The following is a 20,508-nucleotide window of genomic DNA, read 5'->3' on the forward strand; positions in this document are numbered from 1 at the left end:
GTTTCTTCCATTACTCTTACTGTGCTGGCAGTAGAAAGATATCACGCGTTACTGAAACCTTTCCGAACAGGCTTGCGACTGAAAGAAGACAACATTACATACGCCATTGTCTTCATTTGGATCTCAAGTGTTATCATAGGTTTCCCAGCGTTTATTTTTAAAGACTGGAGTGAGAGATATTCCACATGTGTTGGTCCATGGACTTTACACATGAATCAGGCGGACAAAGTTTATCTGTTAATAATAGCCACATTTATTTATATCAAGCTCGTGGCGGTGTCTTTTTGTTACGGAGCCTTAATCAGGGGAATTTATTTTACCAAAACAGTTTGCGCAGGAAGAGCTGGAGAAAGGAATGAGGAAAGAACGCAACTTGTTGTCACATTTATTCTAGCGACTGTTGGATTTTTTATTGGTAATGCACCAGTTGTAGTTTTCTTTACAATTTTAGCCTCGCAAAGTGATGAACTCTTGGACTCGAAGTTGAACTCTGTTCTTCTTTCCGTGTTTGTTGTGGTGCTTCATTGTAGTTTATGCTTCAACCCGATTTTGTACGCTTTTCGTAGTACAAACTTTAAGGTAGGTTTCAAACGCATGTTACCGTGTCGTGAGCCGATGCCATCAAATGAGATTGAATTGAGGTAATTATTCATTTTTATTTCTGTTTTAAGTTCATTTGGCTCACGGTTGTTCCAAGAATGTTTATTCTAAAACAAGGTTGGACACCTTACAATGTTTACACAATGCTAAGTTTGAAAAAAAGATTTTTCTGTTGTGTAAACATAATAAGGTGTCCAACCTTTAGCTCACGCAGACATTGTTGACTCCGCCGAATATCCAATATCCACGCTTTATGTAGGCCCCAATGATTTGCGCCTTTAATCTTCTGAGAGAATTAGCTGTTAGCGGCGAGTTATAAGTTGATAATATTGGCTAAATGTTCGAATTAGAGGGTAGGGTGAATTTATGCCGGATAGCCTGGAAAATTAGGAGACGCAAAGAGGAAGGCAAATAAGTCATCATCAGTCACAATAACGAGGTGGTTAGTTTAGCGATTAGTTTTAAATAACAAAATTGTTCGGGCGATAAACAAAAACAAAAACAAAGCAAAAAAATCGCCAGAACAAGAATGAAAATGTAATGCGGGCTACACTTTATGAATCGAGTTTTCGTTACGGATTACCGTACATGGCTATACATCGTTAATCTTTATTGATAACGCATTGTAATGCATGGACTAGATGTCAGCCTTTAAATTTGTCCTGAATAATAATCTCTTTTTTTTTCTCAATAAAATTCCCAATCTAAACGCTCAAAGTGATTGTGAAAGAAGGATAAATTCATGATGTTTCATTAATTATTAACAGGATACTCGAAATTCAGCACTAATCCCTTGTGAGTTCAAGTTAACGGGCTTCTTCTGTATTTCGACGGAACCGGAATCCTAATATGACTAATTCAAAAAGATCACATCCGGTTGTACTGCTACGTAACATAACGACATGACCTATTTTAGACAGGTTAAACTTGTTATGATGTAATTTTCGTCTCCGGACGATTTCATCGTATGGTTGTACAAAAATGAATAAAATAGATACCAGGTAACTGCAGGGCTTCCACTTCTTGCAACAAATTTGTATGTGGGTCATTTTTCCGCGTTCGGTTTTTCGGCTCCTCTTCGTGTAAAAAGCAGACCAGATAAAACACGCGCTGCGAGTTTTTTGAAAGGCTTTAAAAACTGATTTCCTGGAAAAGCGCGTGTCAAGAGAAATCATAACAATGATGCTTTTGTGAGCTTTGGAAATTAGCATACGAGAAAAACATTAAACACCGCATACTGTTAAAGAGGGGGAGGTTTTCTCGGGTTTCAAAACCACTGCACGAGATGTTTTATCGACCATTCGATAGATCAATGTGTTTATGAATTATTAATGAGTTTTTGAAAGTAACATAAAACGAAGAAAAATAAAAAGTATAAACTCCTGTAAAACAATAGTGTGCGGGACAACAAAAGATAAAAACAAAGGAAAATATCACCGACTGAGGAATTTTATCCGGCGAACAAGACTTCTAACACATTTTAGTGTTAATGACCTGTTAAAAGGGCTTTTTAATTTAGATAATGTACATTTGTTTTTCTGCCAAGTTTCTAAGTAACGCATTTCTTCTCGTAGAATTCTATTCTTCAATCATTGCAATAGAATTGCAAAGCAGCTGTTATTTCATACAATTCAGTGAAAACACTGAGTAATATTTTACAATTATAGACAAAAACAGGGAAAAAAGAGCATGGATAGTGTAAAATATTCAAGGTTGGTGTAGCAATGAACGTTACAAATGCAAACGCATCACAATTTTCTTTTCGACAAAAACAGATATAATGTTTCGGCTAATTATTGTGAGTTGGGTTTGTTGTCATGCTCTTCAGTTGATTAATATTTCTCATTCATTATTCTTGAGGTCGTCTTTGTAGACGATAGGCATGGATTACAAGAATAGCTTTGTTGGCGTCTTATAAATCAAAGTATCGGTAAGCTCATGGCGACGGAATTGAAGCAGCGACGGAGGACACAGCGAAGAGTCAAGGTATAAAAGCATTTATAATTTTTATTCACAATGCCTTTATAATTTTAGTGAAATCCTTTAAGCAGATTACAACTGTGAAATTATCCATTTCCAGAACGCAGTCAATTCCTCCGCTATAAAGACTTTTATGATTTAACAATGCCTCATCTCAATTGACACAATGATTTAAAAAATCAGGTAGAGAAAAACGGCGTGATATCAAGTGAAGGCAACCTCCACTGAAAACGTTTCCCGTTTAATCAATTTTAGGTTTGTTCTTTATTCATCCACTGCGGCTGCTGAATGTACTTCATGCCTCTTTTAATGCGTGTCCTAGTATGCGCAGGCTACGAAGAGAACTTGATGAGTCCCTTAATTTACACCTGCCAAGAAAAGAGTTTTATTATAATTTTAACATGCAACTGACAATGTAGACTGAATGCTCAAAACGATGTAGTGATATAAATTGAATGCTGATCGTGGTCAATAAAAAGCTTCACATCAAAAATATAATACATTTTTGACATTGAGAACTTCTGCCAATAGATTAGTTTTGAACTAGACCCAGATGCTTACAAACTAGAGGACGGAGTTGAGGCTTAAAGGTTATTAAACCAAACGAATATGTTATTGCAGTACTTTCTCTCAGCTTTTCCTCTGTCTGTTTGTTTTCTGGCCATCATGGGGCTCTGTCATTAGAATCTAATTTAAAGTGTGGAAAATCGAATAGGACGAGAAACATTTCTTATCATCAAATAAAATAGTGTTGATTTCGTCTGCAAATAATATAATCTATGTATGAGACCATTTTTGTAGCTAGTTGATGTTTCTAAGTATGCGTAGTATAAGATGCATTATGTGGACAAGGTAAATAAAGAGAGCTACCTCATAAGCTTCCAATGCTTCCGTAATCATAGGCCGGGCTGGCAGGACATTTTAACCACGTCTCAAATCCTTTTGATCTTAGAAAAGAGAATTATATTAGTTAAAGCTGATCTAAGTGCAACTTTAAGCCATAGTGATTCATTAATCGATTAAACACAGGCCTGGCGTTTTGCGAGGATGTTTCATGTGATTTGAGAGGGCTTGTGTGTCTGCCATTTGCAATCAACAGCTGGCGGCATATGTGCATGTGTTTTGCGAAAATCCTACTAAGAAATACTTGGAGCTGTGCTGTTCTGTGAGTCATCGCAAGTCTTAATTCGACCTTATATATTGTTTCAACGGGATGGAAGTCCATTGGCTTAAAATTGAAAACTGTGGAGGTATTCTGACCCTTAAAGGCAGTGAAGGTAAAGTCGCAAAAGAGCCACAAATAGCACACACGGCTGAAGATTAACCCGGTTTCGGTAACATGCAGCAACTTGGTGAATTTGTTTCAACCTCAGCTGGATGGGATGCTGGTCGATCCCAGGGTTAACCCCAGCAGTATGTTGACAACGCCCCTAGTCTCACTGTAGGGGGTTTTTTACGTTTCGGTCGTCAATGGAACTCTAATGTCATTTTAAGACAACCATTGAACATCTGCTGTACAGTGTACTGGCTGGGTGTGTGGAATCTAGACAATAACCTACCTTCCGCTTGAGTCGTTAAAGTTCTTACAAATCGTTCTACAGTCTTGAATGTCCTGTCGCACGTGCTCTAGTAAAGCCTCGTGTTGTTTGTTCAACTTCTGAAAGAACGTTAATCTCTTCTTTATTCTGTTTGTTGTGTCCTCGTTGATGCAGTTTCTGAAGGCGTCCAGCCGGAGTTTTTCTTTTTCTATCAACATGTCTTGTTGTCTCTGTGCCTCGCGAAACTTGCTGAGCAAGCCAAGAATTCTTTCGCGGCATTCCGTTCCCTCGTCGCCAGTTTTGGCCACCTTTTTCCAGTTATGTACCTCTGTTCTGATTTGCACCTGAAAAGATTTCATTTCAATGAGTATTTTTAAAAACTTGTTAAACTTTGCTGAACAAAAGTGAGCAAATCTAAGAAGTTTCGGAGGTGGAGGCATCAGTTGTTTTACAATTAGACTGAGAGGTCGGTCGAATCAAGCTTTCTTCTCTCGACGCCAATTCTCGGGGAGAATTACCACGGGTGAATAAGAGCTCTACTCTAAAACTACAAAGAGACTAAATATATACGGAAGAAAGTGCTGGTGAGTTCATCAAATTAAGAGCAAGGATATTTAACGGAGGGGGAAACGTGTGTTGGTAAATGTTGAGCAATAATTTGTAACCTGTAAGATCTTCTTCTGTTCTTGATAATGCTGGCAGAGTTTAGTAAAGTGTTCAAACTTGTAGTCTGGAGGAGACTGAAGGGTTACTTCTACCTGTTAATAAAAGCAACATCACAAAACTTGAAGCTAAACGAGAAGGATGGAAATTTCGCCTCTTCCGTTTCATTTTCTTAGTAGATCCTTTGAACTGGTTCTTTGATATTGCTGTCTCTCATGCTTAACATAAGATATCAATACTAAGATGTACAAACTCGCATGGAATCACCTTTCTTGCGCTGTACACTTCAGTCAAGCCACATGGTAAGCGACTCTTTCGTTACCAAGAATTATGTTTTATTCAGTCTCATGTTTAGAGAAAAGTGGACTGCAAGCAACATGGGCACAATATCATCGTTGGATCTGACCCAGTTCTTATATAAGAACAAGCAATCTATTGGTACGTTTACAATATTCAAATTCTACTGGGTATTCGTGATGAGCTATGCCAAGACATAATGACTAACTTACCTTCAAGAGCGTTATTTAATTACAATGAAACCAACAAAAACATTACGACACACTTGTTGTAAATGTCCACATGACAGTGCTGTCTTCTACCTGTCAAGTTGTCTTTGGACAGTCAGTCAGTAACAGAAAATACACAAACATGTCTGAAACACACAACGTCAATACAGACGGTAAATACATTGAACACGGGCATTAAAGACATAAAGAACTAACAAGATACATCAATGCAAAGACAAAGAATGTTCAAAAATTCTATTTTAAAGGTGACTCACGTCAAGTTTGTTCAAAGTGGACTGAAAGGAAACGGTACAAATGATAAAATTGGTCTGTAATGATTGCGTAAGGGGACGACAAAATATAAGAGCAAACCAGCAAGGCATGTATCAAGGCATGAAAAGAAATTAAACATAAAAAATGCACCACGAAACGCTAAAAAAACGTGCTGCGCAAATACTGAGAAACAGGAAATGCACATAATTGCTAACGTGTATAGCAATGAAATATAATACATTTTGTTTTCTTGGAAGTATATAAAAAAAAAATAAATAAATAAATAAATAAATAAATAAATAATAATAATAATAATAATAATAATAATAATAATAATAATAATAATAATAATAATTATAATAATAAATACAGCAAGACTACCACCCCGTCCACACTAATGCATTTCGTTTGAAAACGCACACTTTTTGATAGTTCTTTTTTTACTTTTGAAAACGGTGACGCAAATAGCGTCACACGACATTGGTTCCAGTCCACATGCTAAAACATGCGTAACCCCAGGTCCCAGTCGTTTACATCTTTTTCGGGCGTTCTGGCGTGGACAGATGAGAACAACACGTGTGGCCGAAAACATTTTGGTGCATTTTCAGACTTTTAAAAACGCATTAGTGTGAACGGGGCCCGGTGTTGAGTTCATAGAAACGTTCAGTTTATATGACAAATTTCGTAAGTGCTTATTATACAAAAGTAAAATAAAGGCGTTCTTTACTGCTTAACAGATAATTAAAAGTAAAATAAAATAAAATAAAAGTTAAATGGAGCTATCAATTTGTAACGGGTGGGAATTAAATTAACATTTTACCGATATAACAAAGTCACCTGATGAATAAAAATATCGTTTTTTAATCTCACAGTTTAAACCATGAGTTCTCAACAGTTTTATTTCAAATGAGTCTTTCAATGCTCAGTTGTCAAAAAAAGCTTTTACGACTTTCTGTGCTAACGTGAAAGAAGGCCTTATTGCTTTTCAATTTGCATGACCCTGAAATACCTTTATTAGGCCATATTCCCGTCGTGTCAGATAAATTCAACTTACAAATAAGAATCGGAACTACACGTCGTTCGAGTTTTTGGTAGTTAAGCTCTCAAGGCATACGATACCACTTGTTTTTAGTGTGGGTTTTACTTTGATAGACGGCGATTATTTCAAGTTTTCTTTGTAATGGGCTATGATAAAAACATCGGACTTGTCTGACGTACGACGTGTATTCTCTTCGCTTTCCTTTTAAAAAGGAATACGTTTATGAAGTTGAAAACATACAAACCGTGTTGTTGTTTTGTTTGGCAGGTGGTAGTGCGGGTGGTTTATTGGCCAAGCCCATGGAGCTCATTGTTGTTCCCATGACAACTGGGCTTGGTGTAAGAAAAGCAATTTCCACGAATTAATTCTGGAAAAGAAAAGGAGAAAAAAAATAGAAATTTTGTGCACAATAATTTTCCAGCAAAGCATATCTTTGCAGTCTTAGATAATACACTGAATTTATTTTCGTTAGAGATTCCAGCTATCTGAAATGTGCCAATAAAGCCAAGAAGATACCTGCGTTCGAATCAATAGATTGTTAATGCTTGCTTGTTAATTCCAAGGATTATTGACTATCTCGTATATCTTGTTTGATGAAAATCCTTAATCTGTTTTCCTATTGGTGTTAAAATTTCTGCCTTTTTCCACTCAAGAAAAATATGTTAAGACCTGTTTGAAACACCGGTAGTTATCATTAGCCTCTAGCCAAAATACGGAATTCAAGATATTTCCGAATTCTTGCGGCCAAAGAGTCCAGATTATAGGAATCATTTAGGGATTTCTCATGTGCTTATTATTCTTCTCGTCACGGAATGTAAATCGGTTGGAGTTTGCAAGATCCATAAAAAAATCCCATTCCTCGGAATTAGAAGATTAAAAATGTAGCTGAATGTCATTTTATATTTGCTTGAAGCAAAACAGGAACAGCTGTTAAGAGTTCGCTTCTATGAATTCGAGTAATGTTTGTTTGTTTTGAGCGTACGCTTGCTATGACATTTGCAAATGTGCAAATTGCTGTAGCTAAATCTTTAGCTGAAAGTACCGCGATGGGTGCAAAACTGGGAGTTATGTTTTCTACTAAGAAGCACTTAAGAGTCTGAATTTGAAAATGCAAGCTATACATATAGCTCAGCCCTACCTGAGCGCGGCTTGGACTAGATTAGATAACGTCTTACCTTGTGATAATGTTTATCGTTGAGGTTATATCTCACTACAAACTCTCTGTGAGCAAAACACCAGAAGTTAGAACTTGAAAGTTGAAGTGAGGGAAGTTGTGCGATGCTAATTGACCAGCAAAATATTTCCTCTGCCCGTCCGGTTTGCGACTAAGTGTGCACTTATTTACCGATGGATTTCAGTTGAGTAACTGTTTTGGTGCGAGGCTTGGAACTGAATTGTATCGACTTGTTAAAGGCCTGATGATGTGAAGTCATCGTGTTCAACGTGCGTGGTGTTGACTGCACGTTTAATACGCCTTACAGTACCAGCCCTATGACACCACATGGGCACAAGTAAATGATGCTCTTTAAGCGCTGAAGTTTATTTGGAAGGGCGCGTCCTCAGTTGTCAGCGGCAACACTTCCTAAGGGTGTGGTTTTTGGCGATCATTCAGCAGTTGTTTCTACTGTGTTTCGTTTAAAAGAAAAAAATTATTGTAAGATTCACACGAAAAGCTTGCATTTGTCGAATCTTTTAAGGTTTTATTTGCATTGCATATCCCTCAACATGCTATCAGGTTCTGACAAACTCCAGCTAAAAGAATTTTCCTCCCATAAGTTAAAACACCCTGCAAAATTCTACTGGGATCAACTTGTAATTTCTCCTTACTTTTTTAATATTAATGTTTTATAAGTAAAAATATTCAGATTAATAAACATACACCGTATGAAGAATGAAGACTTTGATCTTAAAAATGCAGTGAAAGGCTTTAACTTGATTCCTTATAAAATTATTTTGCATGGTATCTTTCCTTTTATCAATGTTAGAAAGTAGTGGTACCTAAGTTCTTGGCAGCTCGAAATGTTGAACAAAATGCAAATATTGCCACCTGTTGACAAGGTACTCTGATGCAAGTCGTCAGAGAAAATCAAAAGGAAAACAGACTTAACGGTGTGGGACGTAATTATGCCAGTCCAATTATTTTAAAGGAATACCTATGTTGCTGTAGAGGTCTTGGTTAATTATTCCAAATATTCGAAATAAACAACATGGCGGTTGAATAAAGGTGGCCGTTAGGGTTTAGGTTCCGTCATGCATATCCGAAGCAACAGTAGATGTGTATCTTTTCTAAACCTCCTCACCCTCACTCCAATGAGCTCTCCGACTCACATTATTGCAAGTTTATGAGTCAATAGACTGTTTGCGCCTAGACTTTCGTGTACATGTTATCATGATAGCCGCATCGTCTTCAATTTTACTGGAGAGGAAACGATGATATAGGAGTTAAAATAAATCTCAGCATTTAACAATTTTTAAATTACTTACAAACAACAAAACTAGTTTTTAGGAATTCTTTTGCGCGTCTTGCACCATTAGTTGAGACCATCTCTCTCACCCATAGCCTGTCTTGTACGCAACCTAAACATCTGACGCAAAACCATAATCTTTCCTGCGCTATAGGGAGGATACAAAATAGGCCATTTCCGAGTTGCTGTGAACCTCACTATGAAAGCGAGGCTAAGTGCGAAACTTCTCAAATGAAAATTAGTTTTGTTTGCATATGAATGAAAACTAATTTTCATAACAAAAACTTTGCACTTAGCCTCGCTTTCATAATGAGGTTCAAAGCAACTCGGAAATGGTCTATTGATCTTTTCGCCGGACTGGAGATACATTGGGAACCCAGTGCGTTTTTATGCATGCTGTTTGTTTGTTTGGGTCAGCTATCACCAGTTCATAAGCGTTTTGGCGCGAAAGGAGTACTGGAAAGACATTTTTAACAGTCAAGTATACACGTTATCTGTTCTCAGCAATCAGCACTACCCTCCCTCCTCACCCAAGAAACACCAAGGATGCGTTTTTTGGGACATATTCCGGAAAAACATATTCGAAAATCAGAACATCTCGAAAAATGTAACATATTTTTTATCTAAAACATTAATGAGAATTCCATTATTTTACTTTGGCTATTCGAATGTTTTTCGTTACTCGGGCAACAGATACAGCATAGATTTTTTCGTGTATTCCTTCTTCAGAATACACAGAATGTTTCCCCTAAAAAACGCGCCCCTAGCCACTAACCTGTGTTAAAAATAACTGGTGGAAACATTTGCGTAAGGAGGCCCGTGAGGATTGTGGCATGATTGTAGTTTTTTTGAAATAAACACAGACTGGACTGAAGAGTCTGTTCACGAATGTGAGGAGACTATAAATATCGTTACAACTCTGGTTTGGGACATTACTTTGAGGCTAATTCTGACGTGATTGCTGTGCAACATCTCAACGAAACTAAAATAACCTCAAAGTTTCATTTTTGGACTATCTGAAAAATTAAGATTGTGATCTACCATTTTTCCAGAATTATTACATAAATTTATCCAGTAGATCTTACCCTCTATCAAATTTGTTGTTGTTGTTTACAGAAATTTTTACTGGATGACTTTCCCCCAAACTTTTCTGCAGACCAAATGTTGCGTTTACACATGCAAAAAGAAAAAAAAATCAGCATGGATTCGAAAAAGTTTCCAAATTGCAGCATTACTGTTTCCTGCAGGAAAATTCGAATGATTTCACTTAGACTTAGTATCTAGCCGCGTGCATCTCCATGCATCCAGGCTGTCCCACCTCATGGCTTGGCGCATGCGCTGGTCTCTTTTTCCACGACTTAATTACAATTATAATGTTAGAAATTGTTAAAAATTGTTAGCGCAGAAAATAAAACCATCATTTGCATACGTAGTTAGACAAAAGACGTTTCTATTTTCTGTGTTTTGATTGTACTGTGTTAAAATCCAAACTAGTCTGTATGAAACAACATTAACCACTTGTCTTTTCTTGGTTATAATGCTCAATTCCAAACTTTTTAAGAGCAAACAAACAAACACCTTTCGATTAAAACTTGCCTGTCCACCATCTTTGGGACTCTTTGAATATAAATATTTATGGTTTTCCGGCAAATTAATACACCAAAATTTCACCGGCTCGTTTCTGATTGGTCAACGCATAACCGCTATTATTATTTTTGGTTAATAAAAGAGAACGTTTTTAGCATTTTGAAAAGTAAATTGAGCAAGTTTTTGAAAATAATTTAAATTTTAAACCTTTGTTAAATTTTAATTTTGTTATGTTTTAGTATTTTATGCAGTTTTAAAATAGCATATATTGATATTATTTTTTCTAGTTCATGCACGGAAAACTCCAGGAGATTCCTTTAACGTTTTTACATAATTAAAACTTGTTGTTGTTATTGAAAGCTCACGCACACTGTTCTTCTCTTGCGTTTGATGTTTGTCGGTCGAATTCACGCTCACTATAAAAAATTCGGGAATCTAATTTCTGTCTTCACATTTGGTTTCACTCTCGGATCCAGTTCACCCTGTTCGATCTCCAAGACGGTAGTGCTCGCTACCCTCCCCTCCCTCTAAAAAAGGGCATTTCACACTGTGAAGCGAATATTGCTTCGCTATGCCTAAACAACGGTTAATCTCATCTTTGTCACCAGAATGAAGTGTAAAAAGGAGCTTATGAAATCAGGATTAGCAATGTGATATATTCTGTATCCGATTCAAAAAAGCATGGTAGGTGAATGGTAGTTTAATATGACTTAGATAATGCGCAGAACTATTTAAAAGCCTTATGCTTTATCAGCTGCGCCGAATGGACGTCAAACTACATTTTCGTTTCCGATCATTCAGGTCCTTTGAGTTGACAAGTTTTGATTGCGGATATTAGAATCAGTTATAAGATGGGAATAGCTCTTTCAGTTCTCCGGAGACTGTCTATACTTGCTCTTTCAACGGAAGTACAATCAGATTCCCTACCGGAGCCAACTGATTCAAAGGTGACAACAAATTTTTGAATCATTGATAACTGAAGGGTATATAATTTCCTCGCACTTACTGGCTTTACCGAGAAAGTTTGATTGAAGCTTTTCCTAACAGTTCACTACAAATATTGAGTCATGGAATGCGCGGCTTACATGAAATCCAAACATGTGATCAATGGAAACTAAGCTACAGTGTATATTACCCACGGCGTTATTGGTTTTTCATTTTTGCTATGGGTAATTTACAAAAAGAATTGAAATATTAGGATCTTCTTATCTGAAAACGATGGTAAGAATTTCAACTGAAAACCATAATTTCAAAAGTCGATCACGACGGCTTAGTTCGGAGATAAAATCATTTCGCTTGAATTTCTTGGGCCTCTTACTTCTATTAACTGATCCTTCAAGTGAATTTTTCATGAAGGCATTTCAGCATTTTAGCATAGAATTAACATGGATAGCTCGTGTAAGCAGTTGTTCCGTGTTGGGGCCATAATCGACAGTAAAACTCTCCTCTCGCACAAAGACATTTTAACTCATAAGTGAGAAAAGTAAGCTGTGAAATGAGTTTGTTAGCAGTAAAATATATGAGAAAATGTTTTGTTATAATTAAATATCTCTAAACCATTTCTTTATTGCAGTGAAAAACTGAAAAACAGAGCCCTCACTTCGGATCACATTGAACATTCTTTGCAGTGATCTTCGTTTTATCATTATATGTCAAATCCTCATGCCAGATTTCACTTCCACATCCTACAATGTACAATCTTATAATTCTTTACAAAAATACAGTACGTTTCTAAAGCCCGACTTCGATATTTTATTATTGTTTGAAATATTTATTATTTTACCTCAAATTTACGAAGTCAAAACGTAGATAATTTTCTTATTACCTAGTTTGCACGTCCAATCGAAAAACTTAACTTAATTGGTACTTAGATTTAGTAATTAAATTTCTCGGTTTTCGCATAATCAATTAACATAAGATCGGATCGGAAACGTTTGAGTGCTTAAAAAAAATTCTATAACCGATTGAATAAAGGATTTAGATCCTACGAGTCCCGCTAATATGTTTTATTTATTGTTTTTAGTGCGCCGGTAAGTCATGATACTGGCCGAATGTTTAGTTTTTCTTTGAGACATCACTGGCTTTTTTCTTTGAGACATCAGTGCTTTATGATTGTAGTTTAAAACGCCAGATATCACCTGCAATATAGACAATATTTAAGCGATAAGAGTTTTACATTGCACTGAACAAGCTAAGCTTCTTTCTTTGTAAAGATAAGAGAGGATTTCTTAGCATCTTACAATTAACCCAACGATGTGAATCAAAAGAGATTGAGTTTCGTCGGACTGCCATGAAAAAGATTTTGATTTTTTTCAGCGATCCGTTTTTTAAACACTGTTCTATTTTGACTACTGTGTACACTCAACGACATTCTCAATTCGGATTGGTCGAGAGCGGTACAATTAATCCCAAATAGTACTTCGTCGGAGTACCTATTACGTTGCCTTGACATCGGTGCACAAGCACGTCAAGAAAGATGGCCGACAGTCGATTTGCAGTTTGCAAGGAATCGAAATGTAGAACAACTAAGCAACGATGACACAAAAAAAGAACACAAACCTTTGTTCAACGATTGGTGTAGCTGGGATGAAGAGCGCAATATCAATGGTAACCTTGAAAAAAAAAAAAAAAAAATCGGCCGCAGCTTTCGTAATTTTGTTGAATGGCAAGATCTTCTCGTACAATTCGTAAACAAAGAATTTAACGTATTAAAATTGGTACTCGTTATGTTTTGAAAGTTCTCAAAATTCTCAAAGTTTTCAAAACATTACTCGGAAGCCTGGAGTGTCAATTGATTGCATATCTTGGACAATTTGTCCTATCCTACCAAAGTTTTCGTTGCTTCTGCAACCAGTGATGCATTGAAACTCTTGGGTTATTATGAGCCAGGGGGATAATGCATTTGAAGCTATAGTAAATAAAGTCCATCTAATTGCTTTTTGTTGAACTGTCTTAACTACATTACTTTATCACAGTAATTGAAAACTTAATTCAGTATTTAAGTCAGGTAAGGCAAAACAGCTGACACCGATAGAAAGGGTATCTTGAAATTGAAAAAAAATGCCAAATTTGAGAGTCCTGTGTTTAGAAATAGCGAATATTTAGTTTCGTCAAGTCTGACAATTTTTTTTGACATTTGTATGGAATCGGGCAAGTTTTGCCCGTCATCATGCAAACTTTTGCAAAATATCATTGAATTTATGGAACTATATCTTTACTATATTAAAAGACAAGACTCAAATTTGTTCATTTAAGAGTTAAGATTTAAGATGCGTTTCCGAAAGTGTCAATGGTGTTTCGTTTCCTGGCCTACATCAAAATTAAATTTTAAATTACTGTGATGAGAACAATTTCACTAGTTCGTTGAATTTAGTAATTTCTTTCCTACAGGATGTGGATGCTCCCCGCTGTTGTAATGACGTCAAGTGCACGAGCGCTGCAAAAACTGCGAAAGAGCTGTTAACTAACATGGAGCAAATTGAAACACAACTCCACAATGAAGTCATTCTGTGGAAATTACGGTTCATACGGGGAATCTGCACCGAGGAAAGCCGACGCAACTTCTATGAGCTTTTGGGACAGTTTACAACCTTTAATGGAATGCTTGACACAGTTATTGAATGCGAAACAAAGTATTGCAATGCGACTGGAGCAAAACACAACGAAGATGAAGTAACCGCAACAACAAGTGAAGCTAGCGAGCCCAGGAACGTATCTCTGAGTCAAGGAAAAGCAAAACAACAGGGTGAAACGGCAGACATCGAAGCTGGACAGTTCAAGAGTACGGCAAATGCCGAGGCAAAAGCTTTAGCAAAAAGAAAAAGATTTTTTGCCAAAGTTCAAGAACGGAACGTGAAACTGTTGTCAGTTGTTCTAAGCAAGGTAGATGAGTGTCGTTCGATGGTTGAAATCACCTGCAATGGACAGGAATTGTCAGAAAACTTTACGGGAACGTTGGAAGGCAATGGGGTTAAATCTTTGAGTATTTTGGAGGAGTCGATAGAGGAACAACAACCCGAATTCCGGAAGAAGGAGACAGTAGTATTGTTAACTGAATGAATTGATTAACTTGGGCCATCGCGCAGAATGCCCGTCGTTCGCGGGCAGTCGAGTAAAAATTATAGGTCTGTGACTGTGTGCATTCAGCCTGAACAAGGCGCCTATGACTGATCAACGAAAACACGGCTTTTATCCACAACGGAACAGGAGCGGAACAAAAATAAATAGCTGCCTCGCGAGGTCTATGTATTGTTGATCCTTTTATGTCACAATTTCGCTCGTTTAAGTTCTAAATAGGAGCTTAATCGCTTTTCATTTTTGCTTAGCGTAAGATTTAACATGCTGAGGTTTTCGAGAAGTGCTTTTGAGTATTGTGGTAATTCACTGCTGGCAAAAGAAACCATTGGCGATAGGGGAAATGCATTTCGATTAAATAAAGTTCAACATCTTGCTCTCGAAACATTCCTGATTCATGCAAGCATTTTCTTGAGCCCTGGTACCTAGTGTTTTCTTTGAATCCGATGTGTAGACGGTAAGCGCGTTGGGGTATATCCTCAAACGAGGCCTAGTGACAAACCTTTGATCTAAACTTGTCGAACTACATTTTTCTTATATACGTCACGCATAACATTTCAGAGAAACTCAAACAACTAAATTAATTTTGCTCGGTCTTTAAACATTGGAGTGAATTAGCAGCTGTTCTTAAAGCCAGAATAAATATTCAAAAGATAAGACAATTTGGATATGATGAAATTAAAAGTTCAACATTACTGATCCGGCTGATGAAAGTTTTGCACTGCTGTAAACTTATCTAAAAACAATAATCACAAAACTGTGTACTGAGGATGGCACTGGGTTAACAAGACTAGCTCAATAAATATAAAATTTTCAAACGCATAGGTCTGGTTAATTTTTGAGTTTATTATGCTTATGCTAATCCAATGAACTGATCTTCTTTTTCCCTTTTATTATGAATCGAAGCAGATTTATTGTGCTGCGTGTCTGAACTCAAGTGGATTTACCTCGGTGTGAAAACCTGTGAAGTTTTTCTTTGTTTTATTACTATTATGTTTGTTCTACTGTTGTTTTTACTTTTTTGTTTTCTTTGTTCCACGTCACTCGTGAACGTAAGAGGTTTTTACACTGAGGGTGAGCCGCTCAAGTTTACAACGGTATTACGAGATTCCTTAAGCTTATTTCCCCTTCGTAACTGTGGAAAGTTGCTAGTTGCGGGTGGGGAGGGGAGTGACATTTTTGAGAGGTTTTGAGAGACATTTTTCAGTCCACATTGCAAATATCACGTTAAAAGTGGGTAGTATATATTTGAATTTGTCACTAACTAACGAGAAAAAGATGAGTCTGGCTTGGTGGCGACATCATACCATATCAGTGGTAAGAGCATTTGAACGTGGCTTTTCATTGGCTGAATAACACAATCATTTAAAGTTGTTTTGTGAACTGAAACCAAACATAAGTACTGAGGTCTAGACATTTATCCGAAGCAATAAGCAAGGCCCTTGCTTCGAAACGTTTCGAACGATAAATAACATTTCATTGCATCTCAGACTATGTGCGTGCTTACGCAGTAACACACAAAGTATAGTTTTTACTCAACTCTTACCTCGATTTGTCGCTTGTATATTGCAGCTGACGATGTAGATCGCTTTCTTCGCCACTCGACATGCCATTATTGCTATCATCTTTTTGTTCTAACAGCTCAAGAACCCTCTCTCCGCTAAGGGCAACCGTTCGCGACCGCTTCACGGCCGACGCTATCTTGAGTCGAAAGAACAGTGACTTGGAGAATACGGCGTGTAGGCCACATTCAAGTGTTTTACGCTTTCTACCAAATCTTGTGGCGATCGCATGTAACGCAAATTTTGGCAAATGTTTTCGTTATCAGTCTTCAAGTCCAGATGTAAGGTCTGGACAGAAATAAGTTAAAAGTAATAATTAAGACTTTCCGAGATACTTTTCTTCATCTGAATGTCAAAGTCTTATTTTTAGTCATTTGTCTTTCATCCGCCATCTTGTATTTGGCACGTCATTTGGTCATATACTAATTGTTTGGACAATCGCGACACATATAAATGATACAAACAAAAAAGACAAAAAACGCGACTGAAAACTTAATTCCGAGTAATTATTTTAGTTCATAACTGTTAAAAAGACAAAGATCAAATCTGATTGGTTTAAAGTAATGGCACTTATAAACAATTTATTGAAAACAGGGAGAGAATAATAGTAAGAATACATTAATAGCAATCTTAATCAGGCTTTCAGCTGAAAGAAATTTGAGATGTACGCTTTTCCATGGGCCTGGCTCAAATCAGCATCTCAAAGATCAATATTTGAAAAACAATTATTTCCTCCTGGCAAAGTGTGTGGAAGCCCACGCCACATGCCCATATGGCTAAAATCTTTATTTCTCTTTTTTTTTCTTTACAGGTGACATAGACTGAAGCAATGCTGTGACCTCATTCGGGGTCAAAATGGACTTAATAATAAAAACTGTACATATGTATATGATTCTGTGACATACTACAATTCTTGCAAAGACAAGCACTTCATGTAGCTTCAGTTCAAGGAATAACAATATTATATGATTGCATTCTTTATCATTCAGTTTCACTAATTTAAATGAATTGCACGAAAAAAAAAAACACACCATTTTCGAGGTGTTTGGAGATATGATGAAACTCTTTCTTGAATGTTTGATATTTCTTCTTCTAAAGTGTCTTCGTGAGCTACATTATTATAAAACCAAGAAAACAAAGAATAGTTATCTCAACTGAATCTCATTAGACGGTGTAGGTTCACGACATAACATGCGTTTGAAACCTAACCGAAAGTTTGTACTACGAAAAGCGTATAAAATCGGGTTGAAGCATAAACTACAACGAAACGCTACAACAAACACGGAGTGAAGAACAGAAGTCAACTTCAAATTCAAGTGTTTATCACTTCGTGAGGCTAACACTGTGTAGAAAACTAAACCCGGTGCATTACCAATAAAAAAGCCGACACTCGCCATGATAAATGTGACAACAAGTTGCGTTCTTTCCGCATTTCTTTCTCCAGCTCTCCCTGCGCAAACTGTTTTGGTAAAATAAATTCCCCTGATCAAGGCTCCGTAACAATAAAACAAGACCACTAGCTTAGAATAATTAAGTATAGCTATTATTAACAGATAAACTTTGTCCGCCTGATTCATGTGTAAAGTCCATGGACCAACACATGTGGAATATCTCTCACTCCAGTCTTTGAAAATAAACTCTGGAAAACATATGATAACACTTGAGATCCAAATGAAGACAATGGCGTATGTAATGTTGTCTTCTTTCAGTCGCAATCCTGTTCGGAAAGGTTTCATTAAGGCGTGATATCTTTCTACTGCCAGCACAGTAAGAGTAATGGAAGAAACCGTAACACAGATTGCAATAAGCCCAAACGACTTGCAGATGAAAGTTCTAAATCCATCACTTTGAAGTTCAAGGTGATCAGCAAATTTGTATATTGGAACCAAAAGAATAGTGATGACATCGCTAACAGCCATGTTTGCTAACAGGTAGTTTGTTGGAGTGTGCATGTCTCGTGTTTTGTGAACGATTTGAATAACCAACACATTTCCAATAAATCCAACGACAAGAAATGGAATGGTCGTCAAACTAAGGACTAATTCTGGTTCAGCCATGTTGTTCGCGAGCCAATAAATATATTTGCAGTTCCTAGCTTTTCAATCGATGGATAAAGTTTAAAGACTGATCGCTTGGACCATCTGTTTTCACAAATTTGCATGGAGCAACTGCGCATCTGTTGTTTATACACCGTACATTAATTAAGGTTGTAAGTTGTTCCTTACTGGGTGAAAGCGCGTCATTTTAAGGCAATTTAGTCAACAAAGAAAGCTCACTTGCTGTTTCTCAATCGAAAGGAGATTTTGAAAAAAGAAGATGAAAATGACTTAAAAATAAGCTGGAGTGCATCATGTGTAGAAGGCATAGATGGGTTTTACTGATAAGTGTTATGGGCCGTATATGTTTACTGTTAAGTGTTATAAATTCTGAAATTTAAATGTTGAGTGTTTTACATGAAATTACAGTTAACTGTTATAATGCATTCTAGATACTAAATAAAATAAATTAAAAAAATTAAAAATACAGAAGTGATGTTACTGATGAAATTTACGTTAACATGCGAAAATGGGCCAATTTTTCTTAATGAGAAAAAAAAAATCGTTGAGATATCTCATCGATGTCGACGGAGTGTCGACCGAGTGTCGAGTGATGCGCGACCGTCACTTGGTCGGCACTTTATCGAACTTCTGTGAGTATCGATCATCACGACGGTGGAGAGTATAGGTTGGAAGTGGACCGATATGTCGGTCGATACTGCACCGAAACTTTACCGACGCCTTGTTGTACTTAGTCGTCAATTTGCCAATACTAAGCCGGTGGTTGGTTGCTAGTTGGCCAACACTCGGCAGATACTCCAAAATGTTGGTTATGAGTGCAATTGGGAATATTTGAGAGCAAGACAAGAAAATATAAAGATGTGGTAATACCTGACGTGTGTTCCTTAAAGAATTAATGGCGTATAAATAGCCTTTAATGACCCTCTAGAACAAACGAATGAAATAAAATAAAGTAAAAGAGAAATGAACTGTTCTCCTCCTGGGTCTCGTTTAAAAATACGGATGTTTCCACTAAAAAAAAAAAAAATAAAAAAATAAAAAAAAAATTTCCACTATGATTTTAACCGAGACTTAGCTGAAACATTGCACACAGTTACCTAGTAAGGCATACTTCATCAACAATTTCATCGCTACTTTACCGATATTCTAACAATATTCTGCTGATACTTTACCGATGCTGTGGCGAACGAACACTAGGCCGATGTCTCGACCGACAGTCGACCGACAATTTGACCGCTTATAGGTCAATGCTCGACCAAGTCTCGACCGAGTCGCAGTCGAGACTCGGTCGCATGTCGGTCGACTCTCGCCCGAGTATCGATCGAGAGACGACCGACACTTTACCGTCAATCGACGACATGTGTCGGTCGACATGTCGACCGAAGGAGCTTATTGCACGTTTGATCCAATAACCCTATGACCCGCTGATCCAAGGATCATCATTTCTCATCTCTTCATGAACCCAGGAGCTTTCCTGCTCGTTTCCTAAAGGTCTTCCATGTTGACTATTTCTGAGTTTGTTGGTTGCTCTGTCTGTGCAAGACTTAAGATTGTGTTTTTATTGTTTTGGTGCTCATTTTGAGGTGCAGCAGTCGAAATCAAGTTTTCAGAACTTATTTCCCTGTCAGAACTCAACGGAGGATATATGCGAACTGCAAACGCTTTCAAACTATACTGAATTCTTTCCGAGGACTGAGATGCTTTTCAGGTATTTTATTGTATCATCTACAAGGATACGGATATCCTTACCACTATCACGGGGAATGAATTTTTTCGTCCACAAAATAGGTGACATGCGTTCTCTTATTCTTCCAACACAGCGCGTGTTTATATTCCAGAAAAGTCTTAATATCGCGGACTTTGCCGGTGCCCCGTCTACGTTTCATCGTTCAATTTCGCTGAGGAACGTCTGAGGGCACTATTTGTTCCTGACCATGATGAGGTAGAGTTAGGTACGTCCATTCAGCGTCCATACATCTAATGTAGAGTTTAGTTCTCTAAAAATATCTCAAAAGTATACTGACAAAGGGGCTGGTACCTTGGGGATATATTCTCCGTATTTGACTTATAAGACCGTTGAGGCTTAGACTGATTATGCCTGCATTGTTTTACAAAAATTTAACTTAACGAAGTACGTTTTCAACCTCAAATTGCTTAGTCTCTG

At 37.1% G+C, this 20,508-nt stretch overlaps 3 protein-coding genes across 6 annotated transcripts; 1 reads left to right on the forward strand and 2 right to left on the reverse strand.

The window, feature by feature from the left end:
* Positions 1-1,983: 1,983 nt before the first annotated feature.
* Positions 1,984-15,543, forward strand: LOC146459916 (uncharacterized). 4 transcript variants are annotated; one of them, XM_085088799.1, is made up of 3 exons: positions 1,984-2,586; positions 11,453-11,598; positions 14,042-15,543. In XM_085088799.1, exons 2-3 carry the CDS (start codon positions 11,503-11,505, stop codon positions 14,708-14,710), a joined length of 765 nt encoding a protein of 254 aa, XP_084944925.1. In that variant the 5' UTR covers positions 1,984-2,586; positions 11,453-11,502; the 3' UTR covers positions 14,711-15,543. The 4 variants fall into 4 exon arrangements, with proteins under 4 accessions (XP_084944925.1, XP_084944926.1, XP_084944927.1 ...); XM_085088800.1 differs by lacking the exon at positions 11,453-11,598 and having other exon boundaries at positions 1,988-2,312; positions 2,461-2,586; XM_085088801.1 differs by lacking the exons at positions 1,984-2,586; positions 11,453-11,598 and adding an exon at positions 11,197-11,335.
* LOC146459917 (uncharacterized) lies at positions 2,590-8,185 on the reverse strand. The gene is made up of 6 exons (XM_085088804.1): positions 7,775-8,185; positions 6,844-6,966; positions 4,784-4,876; positions 4,140-4,462; positions 3,451-3,527; positions 2,590-2,948 (listed from the first exon to the last, which is right to left on the reverse strand). Exons 2-5 carry the CDS (start codon positions 6,919-6,921, stop codon positions 3,452-3,454), a joined length of 570 nt encoding a protein of 189 aa, XP_084944930.1. The 5' UTR covers positions 6,922-6,966; positions 7,775-8,185; the 3' UTR covers positions 2,590-2,948; position 3,451.
* Positions 15,544-16,975: 1,432 nt separating the features above from the next.
* LOC146459918 (somatostatin receptor type 5-like) lies at positions 16,976-18,344 on the reverse strand. The gene has a single exon (XM_085088768.1). The coding sequence runs from the start codon at positions 18,342-18,344 to the stop codon at positions 17,433-17,435; it is 912 nt and encodes a 303-aa protein (XP_084944894.1). The 3' UTR covers positions 16,976-17,432.
* Between the last annotated feature and the right edge of the window lie 2,164 nt (positions 18,345-20,508).

Source organism: Pavona decussata, unplaced genomic scaffold (genome assembly GCF_977016875.1).
Source record: "Pavona decussata unplaced genomic scaffold, jaPavDecu1.1 SCAFFOLD_215, whole genome shotgun sequence".
NCBI classification, from domain to species: domain Eukaryota; kingdom Metazoa; phylum Cnidaria; class Anthozoa; order Scleractinia; family Agariciidae; genus Pavona; species Pavona decussata.